We start from the raw sequence: 13,908 nt of genomic DNA on the forward strand, positions 1-13,908 counted from the left end.
TCGCCGATGCGTTGCGTACGTACCGCCTGTGCTGCCAAAGTGGTATAGTGGTATTTTACTAAAACCTGACGAATCCAAGTTAAAATTTTGGCCGCATTCGGGTTGCCTCCGAAGGTCGTCGGTGCGCATGTCTCCTCTAGCGTTTTGCTTGCCACGACCTGGCCGTTGTGGCGAGAGGTACACGTCTTGTTTTTCTTTTCTTTTTTTTTGCTGGTCTTGTCCACCACACCCAGCAGTACGCTCACGGACGCAGCTACCGCTACCAACAGCCATGGTGTTTGACTTCGTTTTTTATTTTTATTTTTATTTTTTTGCGGGTGACTTCGTTTTTTGGTACTCCTATAATGCCATGTCTTTTGACTTACTCGAAGTCATGTTCAGTGTGCATGGACAATGTATGTACCCTGTGTTTGACTTAAAATGGATTTAAAAGATGAATACGATTACACATTCACTTCCCGTTAGTACGTTGGGATGCACTCTCTACCCACACGTCGACGCCCGGCTATGGACGCTGAAATTTTTGCAGAGACATGCGGATCCGCTTCGTTAGAGCATTTCTAGCCTTTCCTCTGTTATTATTTAATACCTCTGCGCCAAAATGTAAGAAGTTTTTGTAGTTAAATTTGAACTGGAAAATATCTTGCAATTTGGTATGGAAGGGAGTACCTTATTACAAAAAATCGTACGAAATTTACATCCATTTAGCCCTCTCGTATACCTATGATCATTAAAAAAAACTTTTAATCACATTTGTGCATATTTTTGCTCTGAAAAGATGTAGTTTTGACATCTTCTGTTTTCTCACGCGACTCTCACTCACTCTCTCTCTCTCTCAGCCGCGTCCGTCCATCGATGCCCACCTCACCGCTAGCCACCTCCGGCCTACCTCGTCGCACGTGCCCATCTCCTAAGACCCACCTTCATCTCTCATTCTCTTCAGCTAGATTCCGGTGATTTTTTTAGTTATTCATCTTCCCTGTCCCCTCCGGCCATGGCGGCGCTCCTCCTCGTTGTCCCCGGCCACAAGCACAACAACACAAGATGCGAAAAGAGTGCCTAACGAGGAGTAATTGGGTACAAACGAGAAACATCACAAAGAACGCATGGTCATCGACTGCCATCACCAATTACAATCAATCCCTGCGTTCCAGACCACACCATCATGCCACTAGGAGAAGGAGGAGAACATGAACTCATTCAGAATAAGAAGTGTCCAAACCGTGTCCAGTAGAGGATGATTTTTGCCGATTTTCTTGACTCATTTCTCACAAGCGTATGTCGCGCTTATTGAGCATCTATCAAATTATTTTTGCATGTCATCTACCTTAGGCCCTAGTTTTATTTTTCAAAGTGAGGCAGAAACCATTTCCCTCTACATCAGTAAGATGCATACCTCCTTAATTATTAATTAGAGTACAAAACAATGGCAATGAAGGCTCTTTAATTATTAATTAGAGTACAAAACAATGGCAATGAAGACTCCTTAATTATTAATTAGAGTACAAAACAATGGCAATGAAGGCTGAGCCATTACAAGGTATGAAAATAACACCTACAACTAGGTCAACTTCTTTCGCATCAACACCGTTAAGAAGGGATAAACATCTTCGCACCACCATCACCATGTCCGGCTGTAGATGGAATGAGCAAATATTTTCATCCTGGTTGTCGAGATCAGTCAATGAAGACCAGCACACAACAAGTAGACACTGACTTCAACAAGGTAGGGCGCAAGTTTATCGTTGCTGAGCCCGAGTAACATGAAGTGGTGTCTCAATCAACTTCTTGATGATAGATCGTTAAATAGTCGCATCCGCCATTACTCCACGCCAGGCCAAAAAGATACTAGCAGATTGGTGGGGCATCTTCCCACCTTGGACCACCGTCATGGATGTCAATGGGCGCCAATTTCTTTGCGTGCATCTAGTCGATGCCACTCCACACCGGTTTGAGTTGCACTGTAGAATCTACCATACCATTGGAGCCTTGCCCCGGTACTAGATGATAACAAGGAACTGTCATTGCACCCCTCACTCATTAGCGTCAGACATTTCTGTTGATGCCACCAACCTTGAAGTGCCCCTTCTCAAGGCACCTGAAGTGCTTGTCCTTCTTCTCCAGCGAGACCTCCTTGCAAGCGGTGGAACGCGGTGCGGTGCGTGCGCCTGCCAGATCCAACCCATGTCGATGGCTCCACACGGTCTTCCTCACGGCTCGTCCGTTTATCCCCACCCCAACCCCGCCAGGATTGTGCCAAAACCCCGCCGATCCACGTGGGTTTCGCCCTTGCCGGGGTTGGATCCCGGTCAGTCATATAGGTGTGTTCGGTTAAAGTCGGCGGAGGTCTAACCCCGGCCTATACCCTCCGAAACCACTGGGTTTTCGCCGGGGAAAAAACGTCTCCTCCCATCCCGTGGAACCAAAACTTGCCCGACGAACAAAACGGTACAGACAAGAAAAGGAGTCCTATATGAATTTGTAGGACTAGGGATTTTGGGGATTAACCGAATAAATCTAAAGTGACAGGGATTAGAAGGAAATGGAATAATGGGGATTGGGTGAGGGGGTGGGTGTCACCAAACCCCTGCGTGGATTGAATCCACTAGGGGGTTGAATCTCCATCAACCGAACAAGGCCTCAAGGGGTGGGGCTGCTCCGAGTCCGTCGCCCGACGGACAGACTCGACCTCCTGAAGCGGCGCCGACGACCCCTCCATGCGTGCCCGCACTTCGGGCTCGTCTGAATCCGCAGACAAGCCCTTGCTCATGTGGTGGGACGACGAGGTGACTGATCAGGGGCTAGCGACCATGGAGGCAAACAGAAGAGGTAGGGGGTGGACAAGGGTGGCCGCCGCTACCGTAGTGACAAGGGCGGGGAAGGTGGACGCCGGCATCGGATTGACACACGAGGAGGGAGGTGGGCAAAGGGAGAAGAGTTTGCGATGAAACGAGCTCTGAGCCTCTGACTGCGCAATTTTTTGTTATATACAAGAAAAAAAAGATGAACCGTACCTCCCTCCTTCCTACCGACACGCCCCCACGGCATGACGCGCACCGAGGGACGGCCGGCCGCCACGTCTTGCCTACATTTATTCCCTCCCCCGGTCGTCCCGTCCCGGCTTCCCACCCCCAAAATAAGACGGTGTTCAAACCCCCAAATCCCACACCGGCCGCCACCAAAAGCTCCGCCATTCCCATTCCCATTCCCAGCCTCTCCCCCTAAACCTTCCCTCCCGAGTCCGACCCGTCGATCCGCTTCTCCCGCCCCGGTTCCGCCCCTGTCGCGCGCGCCGGCGGGGGTTTCGAGGCCGGTGCGGCGGCGGCGCTGGCCCTCGGCTGCGAATCCGGTGTCGGCGCGGCGAAGGCGCGTCGTGCGCGGGCGCCTGCTGCTGCAATGAGGCGGCGCTCCGTGCTGCCGTCGCACCACGACGACGCGGAGAAGGGCGGCGGGAAGCCGCCGCAGTCGCGCCTCTGCTTCCTCGCCACGCTCTGCGTCATGTTCTGGGTCCTCATCTTCTACTTCCACTTCTCCGTCCTCGCCCCCGACCCCGACGCGCGGCCCGTCGCCGTCGCCACCCAGGCCCGCATTGCCCACGACCACCTCCCGGACCGCGTCTCCAACCACGACGGCCTTCTCCGCGCCCCGCCCGCCGTCGTCGGCATGGAGGAGGCGCCCGCGGCCGTCGTCGAGAAGGAGGAGGCGCCCGCCGCCGTCGTCGAGAAGGAGGATGTGCCTGTGGCTGTCGTCGGCAAGGAGGAGGTGCCCGCGGCCGTCGTCGGCAAGGAGGAGGTGCCCGCGGCCGTCGTCGGCATGGAGGAGGCGCCCGCGGCCGTCGCCGAGAAGGAGGAGGCGCCCCCGAAGGAGTACCCGTTCCAGCGGGCGCTCAAGACGGCGGAGAACGCGAGCGACCCGTGCGGCGGCCGGTACATCTACGTGCACGAGCTGCCGCCACGCTTCAACGAGGACATGCTCCGGGAGTGCCACAGCCTCAGCGTCTGGACCAACATGTGCAAGTTCATGAGCAACGACGGTCTCGGCCCGCCGCTGAGCAACGAGGACGGTGTTTTCTCCAACACCGGCTGGTATGCTACCAACCAGTTCGCCGTCGATGTCATCTTTGGCAACCGGATGAAGCAGTACGAGTGCCTCACCAAGGACTCGTCCATCGCCGCGGCGGTGTTCGTGCCCTTCTATGCCGGGTTCGATGTCTCAAGGTATCTCTGGGGGTATAATACTACGATGAGGGACGCCGGGCCGCATGATCTGGTGGATTGGTTGAGGAAGAGGCCTGAGTGGAATGTGATGGGTGGGCGTGACCATTTCTTGGTTGGGGGAAGGATCGCATGGGATTTCAGGCGGTTGACGGACGAAGAATCTGACTGGGGCAACAAGCTGCTGTTCATGCCGGCTGCGAAGAATATGTCAATGCTGGTGGTGGAGTCAAGCCCATGGAATGCCAATGATTTTGCGGTGCCATATCCGACTTATTTCCACCCTGCCAAAGACGAAGATGTTTTCCTTTGGCAAGACCGAATGAGGAGCCTGGAGAGGCCGTGGCTGTTCTCATTCGCAGGGGCTCCTCGTCCTGGTGATCCAATGTCTATCAGAGGGCAGCTCATTGATCAGTGCAGGACATCAAGTTTCTGTAAACTGTTGGAGTGTGACCTTGGAGAGAGCAAGTGCCACTCCCCAAGCGCAATCATGAAGATGTTCCAGAGCTCTTTGTTCTGTTTGCAGCCCCAGGGTGATTCCTATACTAGAAGATCTGCCTTCGACTCAATGTTGGCTGGCTGCATACCTGTTTTCTTCCATCCTGGTTCAGCATATGTCCAGTATACATGGCATCTTCCGAAGAATTATACGAGTTACTCTGTCTTCATCCCTGAAGGTGGCGTCCGTGATGGAAATGTCAGTGTTGAGGAGATCCTAAGAAGTATCCATCCAGATGTTGTCAAGCAGATGAGGGAAGAGGTTATCAATCTCATACCAAAGGTGATATATGCTGATCCAAGGTCGAAACTGGAAACGCTGAAGGACGCGTTTGATGTTTCGGTTTCGGCAATCATCAACAAAGTGACGCAATTGAGAAAAGATATCATCTCAGATAGCGAAGATAAAGATTTTATTGAAGAGAATAGCTGGAAGTATGAACTGTTAGAAGAAGGACAGCGGACAATCGGACCTCACGAGTGGGATCCATTCTTCTCGAAGCCCAAGCCCAAAGACATGGGTGCAGATTCTGGTAATTCATCAGCTGAAGCGGCCAAGAATTCTTGGAAAATCGAACGAGGAGACCAGAATTAGACCGCACAACTGACTGCTCCTAGAGATGAGCAAAACAGCTATCCTAGCTGACGGTGCTCTGATGCAAATCCGCGGTAAAGAATCCTTAGATGCTGTAGCCTTGGTGATCATGTATCTTGTTGATGATCCAGCCCCTGCAGCCGGTGTAAGAAACGTTACCACCAAAAGTCCTTGAGAAAATATGGCACATGGCCTTTGCTTTGCCTCTACAGATATACTTTCTCATACTAGAATTTTCATTTGTTTTGTTTGCCCAATAACGCTATGTAAATCCTTGCAAGATCTAGTGGTATATCAAATTTTGTTGCTGTCCTGTTTTCAGCATTCTGTCTGTTTTATCACTCTGGCCGCATGACTTGGAATTTACTGCATACACCATCTTTTTACATGCCCAATTTAGCAAGGAACTGGGACTCTCGGGCTGACAAGTGGCCGGATCGAGCCTAGCTCCATCATTGTCAATGTGTTCCTGTTCATGGTGATGTAACCTGTCTGCCTGGATCATGTGAGAAGTAAATGTGGCCATGTGGGACTAGTTTCCTCTTCACCTGTTTGCAAACCAAGGAAGAGCTCTGCCATTGTTGTGATCTCACTGTCCTGTTTCCTCATATCGTGATTTCATTTCATCAGGCTGTGGAAATCAGAGCTCCTGTGCCATTATTGAGAGAAGAGGGAGCTGATTTCACCAAGATACAGTAATGTGGCAGTCGGCAGCGTCTTCCTGAAACAACAAGATGAGCATACATGTGGTGGATTGATGATTCTCCAGAGTCCGAAGGATGAGACGAAACAGAACCGGCTGCTCCTTAATACCAGGTATATGCTTGCTCTCTGAAGCCCCTCCTTGCTGCTAAAAGTTAGAATTGACGATTGAAAATACCAGTAACGCGCCTTTTAGTCTGAAAGTCTATTTATATAATGCAGTTTTCCTTCCCCCTTGTCTCTTGTTCTGCATAGTACTACTACTGTGTATTTTTTGACGGCGTGGAGAGTGGTCCTTGCTGACATAAATGGGGAACAGATTTGATATTAGGTCAGCATATGGTACCACGGGCTATGCTACCGAACTAACCATGACCTATACTCAATTTTCAAAAGAAAAAGAAAAACCCATGACTTGGAACTGGCAGGAAATCCGGGTGTCCTTGTCTTTGGAGCGGAAATTGAGGCCTTCGTCATGTGGAAAACAATTCAAGTTGCTGTCAAAGTCCCCAAGGCCAGCCACGTCCATCTCAGCGACAGCAGCAACAGGGAGCGAAAGCGGGTGGTACTGCGCTGCACGTCCGCGGATGAACTTGGGCAGTCTGGCGTGAAAAAGCGCGGCACCATCCCGGCCTTTGGGATCTCGGAGTTGGGTCCATTTTGCAAGCAAAGCGACGGTGGTGTCGCCTCCAAGCAGGGAATCCAATCCGTTCCAATCATGGGCGGGAGGTCGTGGCATGGAAGCGCGGGGTTTATTTATTATACTCGGTGGCGAAGCTTTTGAGCCGTAATCTTCTTTTGTTTTAAGCTTCCGAGCCTGATGAGATGATTATGACAAAGCTGCTGATGCTACTCATGTCGTTTTGGAACAGTCATATGGGACGGAGGGAGTAACGTTTAGCTGATATGAAATCGTAAGCTTGGATCTACTACCTCCGTCCATGCAAAACTAAATAAATAAATTCTACTACCTCTGTCTGGGGTTTATTAGTCATCATCATATTTTGGATCAAAATTTTACCAGATATAGTATTTGGCTATCAAAATGTTAATGCATGTCACCAGAAATTATATTGTTTGATTCGTGTTTGAACGTAAATTTTGAGTGCTATTACTTTTGTTATGTATAACTTGTATTTTTATTACTTCCTATGTTCACTTTTATAAGACCTTGAAGACATTTCAGACAATGTGCAAAACAGACTATTTTGAGTTGTCTGAAATGACTTACAAAAGTGAACGGAGAGAGTAGTTAAAATCATGATCTAAACTACGAGGGGTCTAGTAAACTAGGACGGAGGTAGTTATAGATCTAATCCCTTTCAGCTCCGTCGGCCAGCCCACGGAATCTCCTCCCCTCTGCCTGACGCTCTGGCGTGCCTTGGTTCTGGCTTTTGGTTTAGGTTAGCTTATTTTCTTGCAAGGGCGATGTTCAGGCAAATGGTGGCGTCTCACCTTCAAGTTAGTCTTTCGGGTTCCGATCCTTCTCGAGGTTGTCCGTCAAAACAGATTTGATGGAGCTTCGACGTAGTTTTCTGTCGTCTCTTTGGAGCGGTGAGGTTAGTATATCGCCTTGCATTCACGATGACGACATATGCTGTAAGGCGCTCCAGAACGATTCAAGGGTTCAACAACAACGACTGCGGCTCCAGGACGTTGGGACATGTCACATGTGCACGAAGACTTTTTGGCTGTCATCGACAAGGCCATAGTTTAGGAAAATGTGGACCCAAAAAGCTCTTCAACAATTTCATAAACATGTAAAAAAGATTATAGGATCCCGTATAATCTTGGCAACTTCTCCTGTATAATCTTCGAAACTTCTCCTCTATAAAATTTACGGGATTCAGTACAATCTCCAAAACTTCCCCTTCATCTACAGGAACATGGCGGGACGCCCCTGGTTTTTCTATTTCGCATTTTTGCCTTTTGTTTTTCCTTTTCTCTTCTTTAAAATAATCTAGGATTTCAGAAAAGTTCCAAACTATTAAAAATGGTAATTTAAAAAATATATTTGAGAAATCATGAAATTTTTGTGAATTCAACAAATGTAATGATTTTGAAAATAATGGGAAAATCATAAAATGTTCATAGATTCAAAAAAATGTTTGTGTTTTTTTGCATATTTGAAAAATGATCATGAATTTGGAAAATGTTTGTGAGTTCAAAAATTGTTCATGAATTTTTGAAAATGTTCACAAGTTCAGATTTTTTTCAGAATTTCCAGGAAAGTTCATTGATTAAAAAAATTGTTCTTCATAAAAACATAAAAATATTTGTCAATTTTTAATAATTGTTTCCATATTAAAAAAAATTCACGAGTTTCAGAAAAATGTTTACAATTTCAAAAATTATTCATGAATTTGTATGTTTTTTGGTGAATTCGAAAACTGTACATGATTCGTAAAAAAAATCTCGCCGCATGTTTATTCATTTTTTCTAGGGCTTGTTGAGTTGTTCCCTCACCACAACCCCTTTGGACCAGTTTGTGCTATGTATGTGTGTGTGTGTGTGCGGTGAGAACCTTGTTGGACCTTGTGGGCGAAAGTCTTTTCCGGTAAATCTTCATGAATTTAAAAAACGTCCATGTTATCATAAATAATGTTTGAGAATTCTAAAACTGTTCATGATTTGAAAAAATACTCACAAATTCATAAGATATACACAAAATGAATAAAAAATAAAATAAATAAAAGAAGAAAAAACTAACATGAAATAAAACGAAAATACTAAAAGAAAGAAAGAAGGAATATGAAAAAAAAAGGAGAAAACGAAGATGAAAAGGCAGAAAACCCACGAAAGAAAGCACAAAAGAAGGGTCTCTAAAACCATCCCAAAACCGAAAAGCTAGTTGGACCGGCTACGCAACGAAGGAGGCGAGGGTACTCGTTTGGTGGTGGCTGGCCTATTTGACGCATGCACGCGTTTTTTTCTGCGGGTTGTTTTGATTTGGTTTTTCTTTTTTTCCTTCTTTCGTTTTTCTTTTTCTTCTTTGAGATTTTGGTTCCCTTTTTTTCTTCTCCACATGTATTAATTTTTATTTTTGTTTTTGCAATATAGAGTGAACATTTGTCTAATATACGATGAACATTATTTCAAATATGGCGAACATTTTACGTTTTTTGTGTACATTGATCACTTTTTAATGTACGGTGAACTTTTTTCAATTATAAGGAACATTTTAATAACACACCAAACATATTTTATTATACATTGAACTTTTTATATACACCAAACATAAAATAACACATACGTAACAAATTTTGTTTAAAATACTTTTTTCTATTTTTTAATAGGTTATAAAAATATCTAGCTCCTAAAAAACATCAACCGGGTTTTTAAGCTAAGACTCCCCTGTTTGACGCCCACGGGCGTCATACATAAGCTCTCGTCCGAGAGCAGTGTCTGAAAGTAGACCATAAATCGCCCACAAAAACTTTTCGAGCAATTCATACAAAAGGATTCCTAAGAAATTATTTTGGTTCAAAAAGCAAATTTCGGTCTATTTGATGGTACGGCGGCACGATGGTGGTGGTTCGACTAACTCAAAACTAACATAGCCTCTATCAGGAAGTCACTGACGCCGTGCATTCATATCACGCGCGGTTACTTGGGGTCGGATAGTTTCTGCTTCTTTCTAGGGCGTGATACGTACAGCTCGTTTGTTCTCACATTTTCTTGCGGCCCACTACTTCTTTGCCTTCTTCTGCAAACAGAGCAGATTCACAATCATGAGAAGACCATCCTACTTTCTTCAGTATACAGCAGCAGCAGCCCACACTCGAAAATAGGTTAAGGCCTCCTTTGGAGGAATTTCATAGGAATTCTAGAGGATAGGATTTCTTATAGGATTTTTTCCTTTAGAGCCCTTTGGTTCATAGGAATGGATTCTTATTCCTACATAGGATTGGTTCCTATCCTCCACATTTTATAGGAAAATAAAAATGAGCCTAGACTCAGGCCTCTTTTGGTTCATAGGATAGGATTATCATAGGAATAGGAATTTTGTAGGAAATGAGATGGCATGTATCTCAAATCCTATGAGTAGGAATAGGAAACGAGATGTCATTTGGTTGACACCAAAGGAATTTTTCCATTGAGTCTAGGCTCATTTTTATTTTCCTATGAAATGTGGAGGATAGGAACCAATCCTATGTAGGAATAGGAATCTATTCCTATGAACCAAAGGGCTCTAAAGGAAAAAATCCTATAAGAATCATATCCTCTAAAATTCCTATGAAATTCCTCCAAACCAAAGGAGGCCTCAATGGAAAAATTCCTTTGGTGTCAACCAAATGACATCTCGTTTCCTATTCCTACTTATAGGATTTGAGATACATGTCATCTCATTTTCTACAAAATTCCTATTCCTACGATAATCCTATCCTATGAACCAAAAGAGGCCTAAAAATGGTTGGACAAGATTTTGTAGCAAAGGTAGAACGAAAGTGGTGCTACCTTTGAGGGCATGGCCACCATATCAGCAACCTCGTTATCGCCACTGGTGGCCATGGCAGACTCAGATGAACCTGCAGTGCTCCCCTGAAACAAAAACAACCAGTGCTTAGTAACTAATACTACAAGAAAAGGTGGATCATACTGACAGAAAGAAAACACAAAAGGGAAACCTAACCTTTGGGGGAATAAATGCAGCTTCTCTCGTTCTTTTGTTTCCATCCACTTTCTTCGATTGCTTGTCCGGCTTCTCTTGAAGTTTCTTTGTCGACTTCTTTTTATCACTTAGAGAATGCTTGCCATTCTCAAGTTCAATACCAGTCTACAGTATACATAATGACAAGATATTATTAATCAAACAGTAGGTAAAGAAGCCAACATTTTCAGTTGCAACTGCTACAATACAATACCCACACAGTACAAGGAAAAATCTACATAGCACGTGGGTTGTTGATTCTACTAATTCAAGTAGCACGTTGTGAACTGCACTGATCTTAGAAATTAACATGGAATGAATTATATGGTCAGCTGCACTGCTGTAGGATGGCCAGCTCGAATGAAATCATGAAGACTGCTAACCACCATAGCAGTTCATGAATTGGTGAAAAATCAGCATACCAAAAACTGTAAAACAACTGCAATAGCATGCTCTAGAAACCAAAAATAGATTGAGTCACACCTTGCTAGGCTGCTGTGGAGATGGAAAGGGTGTGTACGGCTTCTTCAGTTTGATATTCTCCCTAGAAAACAGCAAGCAACGCGCAGGCATAAGACGCAACACCAACTTTTCAGTATGAAATACGGTGCAAAATTCCTTACTTCTCATACTCTGGTAGAATCCTGCCCCAGCTTTCATTAGTCAGGGCAGGTGTTTTAGCCGGCTCACGTTCTTTTTTGAGTTCCTGATTAGTTAACAAAAACTGGTAAGTAATTTTAGGCAACAGGCATACACCTTATAACAAAACACATGTGGTAAAACCAAATCAGTCACCTGAATGTGATCCAGTGGACCCTTTATGTTATTCATGCAATCCTCTGCAATCTTTCTGACTTGTTTTAGTCCCCTTCCGTCGAGGGAACCCATGGCAGCAACAGTATTTCCCTTTCATGATAGTCAATATTTAAGCATAAAGAGTAAAAGGTAGTACACCTATAAATCTGTACTGTAACTTTGATGAAGTACTAAGGTTGAAATTATGGAAAAACCTGAACTAAGATGTAGCAGCCAGTCAAATTCTCTATGGCCTGTAGTGCACAAAACAAACATGTGAACACAGGAGTACATTAAAGGAGACACAACCACAGGACAAGAACCATATGAGAGTGATACCTTAAGGGTAGACATATTAGGTCCTAACAGACGCTCTCTCCGTTCAGAAAACCTTTTCTGTACATGGCACATTATTATTGGACTGAGTAAAAGCTAAATTCATCAAGAGCGGCAAAAGAGAATGATCTAAGGCGTAATTTAAGAAATCACCATAATCTAAATCACACTAAAAACAGAAATATTACTCCCTCCATCCCATAATGTAAAAAGTTTTCGCAAACTATGTTAGCTTGCAAAAACATCTTATATTATTGGACGGAGGGAGTAGATTGTAGAATACAAAACGAGTATTTTTATATTTGGATTCATGAAACTGTTATCGAGGAAACAGAGTATACAACACATGCAATTATGCAACTAGGTGGAACACAGCATTATCTCCAGTAAATCTATAAAATGTGAGAGCATATGTGAAAAAGACAACACTGACCTTGTAAATTACCCTAAGTAATGTAATTTAGGGGTGTCATCATAAAAATGGACAAAACAAAGTAAAAAATAAATACAACACACAGTGCATATAAGAGATGAAAAACTTCCTAACACAATTACATTGTACTCCCTCTGTTCAAAAATATTAGATTGTAGAATATCTTATAATAGTGAATGGAAGGAGTAGTAGGTAATTCTGAAACAACAAAATGCAATTAAGCATCCAGAGTCAGGAGAAAAGGGAATAGCTAAAGGTTATCTAATGTCTAATATATAATTATTTGATTAGTTCTACAACCTACTTTGACAATTAAAAATTTCTTTACATTGTTCTTCTTGTTGAAATATTTGATAGCTAGCAGAGAACCACAGCAGCAATAATCATGGTAAAGTCAAAGCATTCTGTGCAACTGCACAGAGCTGAAGTTCAAGAATGAAAGAGCCTTACCCTATTCCGTACGAGGTCACCAATCTTAATAATATCGCAGGTCATATCATCATTGAGTATTTTAATCGCCTGCAAAAAATTAGTACAGGTTTAATTTGGGATGAACAACTCCCGGAAAAAATATGATCAAGGTGTCGGTGTCAGGGACTCTAGAATAAGAATGGCACATTTAATACATATAAGGGAATGCTCTTTTTTTCATTATAGGGTACTCAAATTCTCATCCGTTAGATATTTGCCGAATGATGCCACCCGCGAGTTAAACAAAAACCTCCATAATACATATATACATTGACACATGTCAGACAGAGTTGCACAGAAGCTGAAGGGCTCGATCGATGAGCAACAAAGGATATGCTTGTGTACCTGATGTACAGGGACACTCCGCGACAGGAGTCTGGTCAGGTCCCTGGCCTTGACAACAATGTAGGGGTCCCTGGTCTTCCTGGTGGTCGAAACCGTCATGGATCCCTCACTCTGCACACGCACGTATGTACAACATCATGGGACTGACTGATCCCAAAATTTGGATATTAATTATCTATCTATTGCTTGAGAAAAAGGCCCAAACAAGTGATCAGCGTACCAAACTGAGCTTGCAGGAGACCCCTTGCTCCTTGAGCGCGCCCTTGACGACCGGCCACGCCTCCAGCAGAGACTCCTCTGCACCCGAACAAACAAACAAACAAACAGGGCACCTCAGCGATCAAATACGCTTCAATTCCATTGAATCGCAGGAGGGGGAAGGGGGGAGAGGGTCGATCGGTCGCATGCCTCTGTCTTTGGCGAAGGTGGTGGAGAAGGAGGTGGTTTCGAGCAGGGGGCCCTCGTTCGGGGAGGGCTCGAGCTTCTCCGCCTTCAAGCGGTCGGTGCTGCCGGGGCCATCCTCGTCCCAAGGCTTCCCCTTCCGACGCTGATTCTCCTCCTCCGTCGCCGCCGCCGCCGCATTGGTTCCGCCCTCCGACGCCATACCGGAGATGCTAGATTAGCTAGGGTTTAGCTGGATCTCGAGGGATTGGAGCGCGAGGAGGCGGTGTGGGTTTGGCAAGCCAGGACGAATTTGAGGCGGTGTGCGTGTTTTTTTCTTCTTCTTTTCATCATTGAGATCAAGCGTGTTTGTTTTTGGTGTGCTGGGCTGGGCAAATGTGATGGATTGGGCCTTTCGGCTCACAAGTTCGGTGGACAGTGCTGATTTTGGGTTTGTTTGGTTTATACCTAGAGGGCATATGGGCCG

The 13,908-nt window shown here is 45.0% G+C and overlaps 2 protein-coding genes across 2 annotated transcripts; one reads left to right on the top strand and one right to left on the bottom strand.

Moving 5' to 3' along the window:
- The first annotated feature begins 3,118 nt into the window (after positions 1-3,118).
- On the top strand, positions 3,119-5,620 carry LOC125552875 (xyloglucan galactosyltransferase KATAMARI1 homolog). The gene has a single exon (XM_048716577.1). It carries the CDS (start codon positions 3,397-3,399, stop codon positions 5,305-5,307), a length of 1,911 nt encoding a protein of 636 aa, XP_048572534.1. The 5' UTR covers positions 3,119-3,396; the 3' UTR covers positions 5,308-5,620.
- Positions 5,621-9,697: 4,077 nt separating this feature from the next.
- LOC125554889 (KRR1 small subunit processome component homolog) lies at positions 9,698-13,689 on the bottom strand. The gene is made up of 12 exons (XM_048718273.1): positions 13,449-13,689; positions 13,261-13,337; positions 13,041-13,151; positions 12,675-12,743; positions 11,795-11,851; positions 11,671-11,709; positions 11,456-11,566; positions 11,284-11,366; positions 11,144-11,204; positions 10,643-10,786; positions 10,468-10,551; positions 9,698-9,715 (listed from the first exon to the last, which is right to left on the bottom strand). Exons 1-12 carry the CDS (start codon positions 13,642-13,644, stop codon positions 9,698-9,700), a joined length of 1,050 nt encoding a protein of 349 aa, XP_048574230.1. The 5' UTR covers positions 13,645-13,689.
- Between the last annotated feature and the right edge of the window lie 219 nt (positions 13,690-13,908).

Source organism: Triticum urartu, chromosome 4, assembly GCF_003073215.2.
Source record: "Triticum urartu cultivar G1812 chromosome 4, Tu2.1, whole genome shotgun sequence".
NCBI lineage: Eukaryota > Viridiplantae > Streptophyta > Magnoliopsida > Poales > Poaceae > Triticum > Triticum urartu.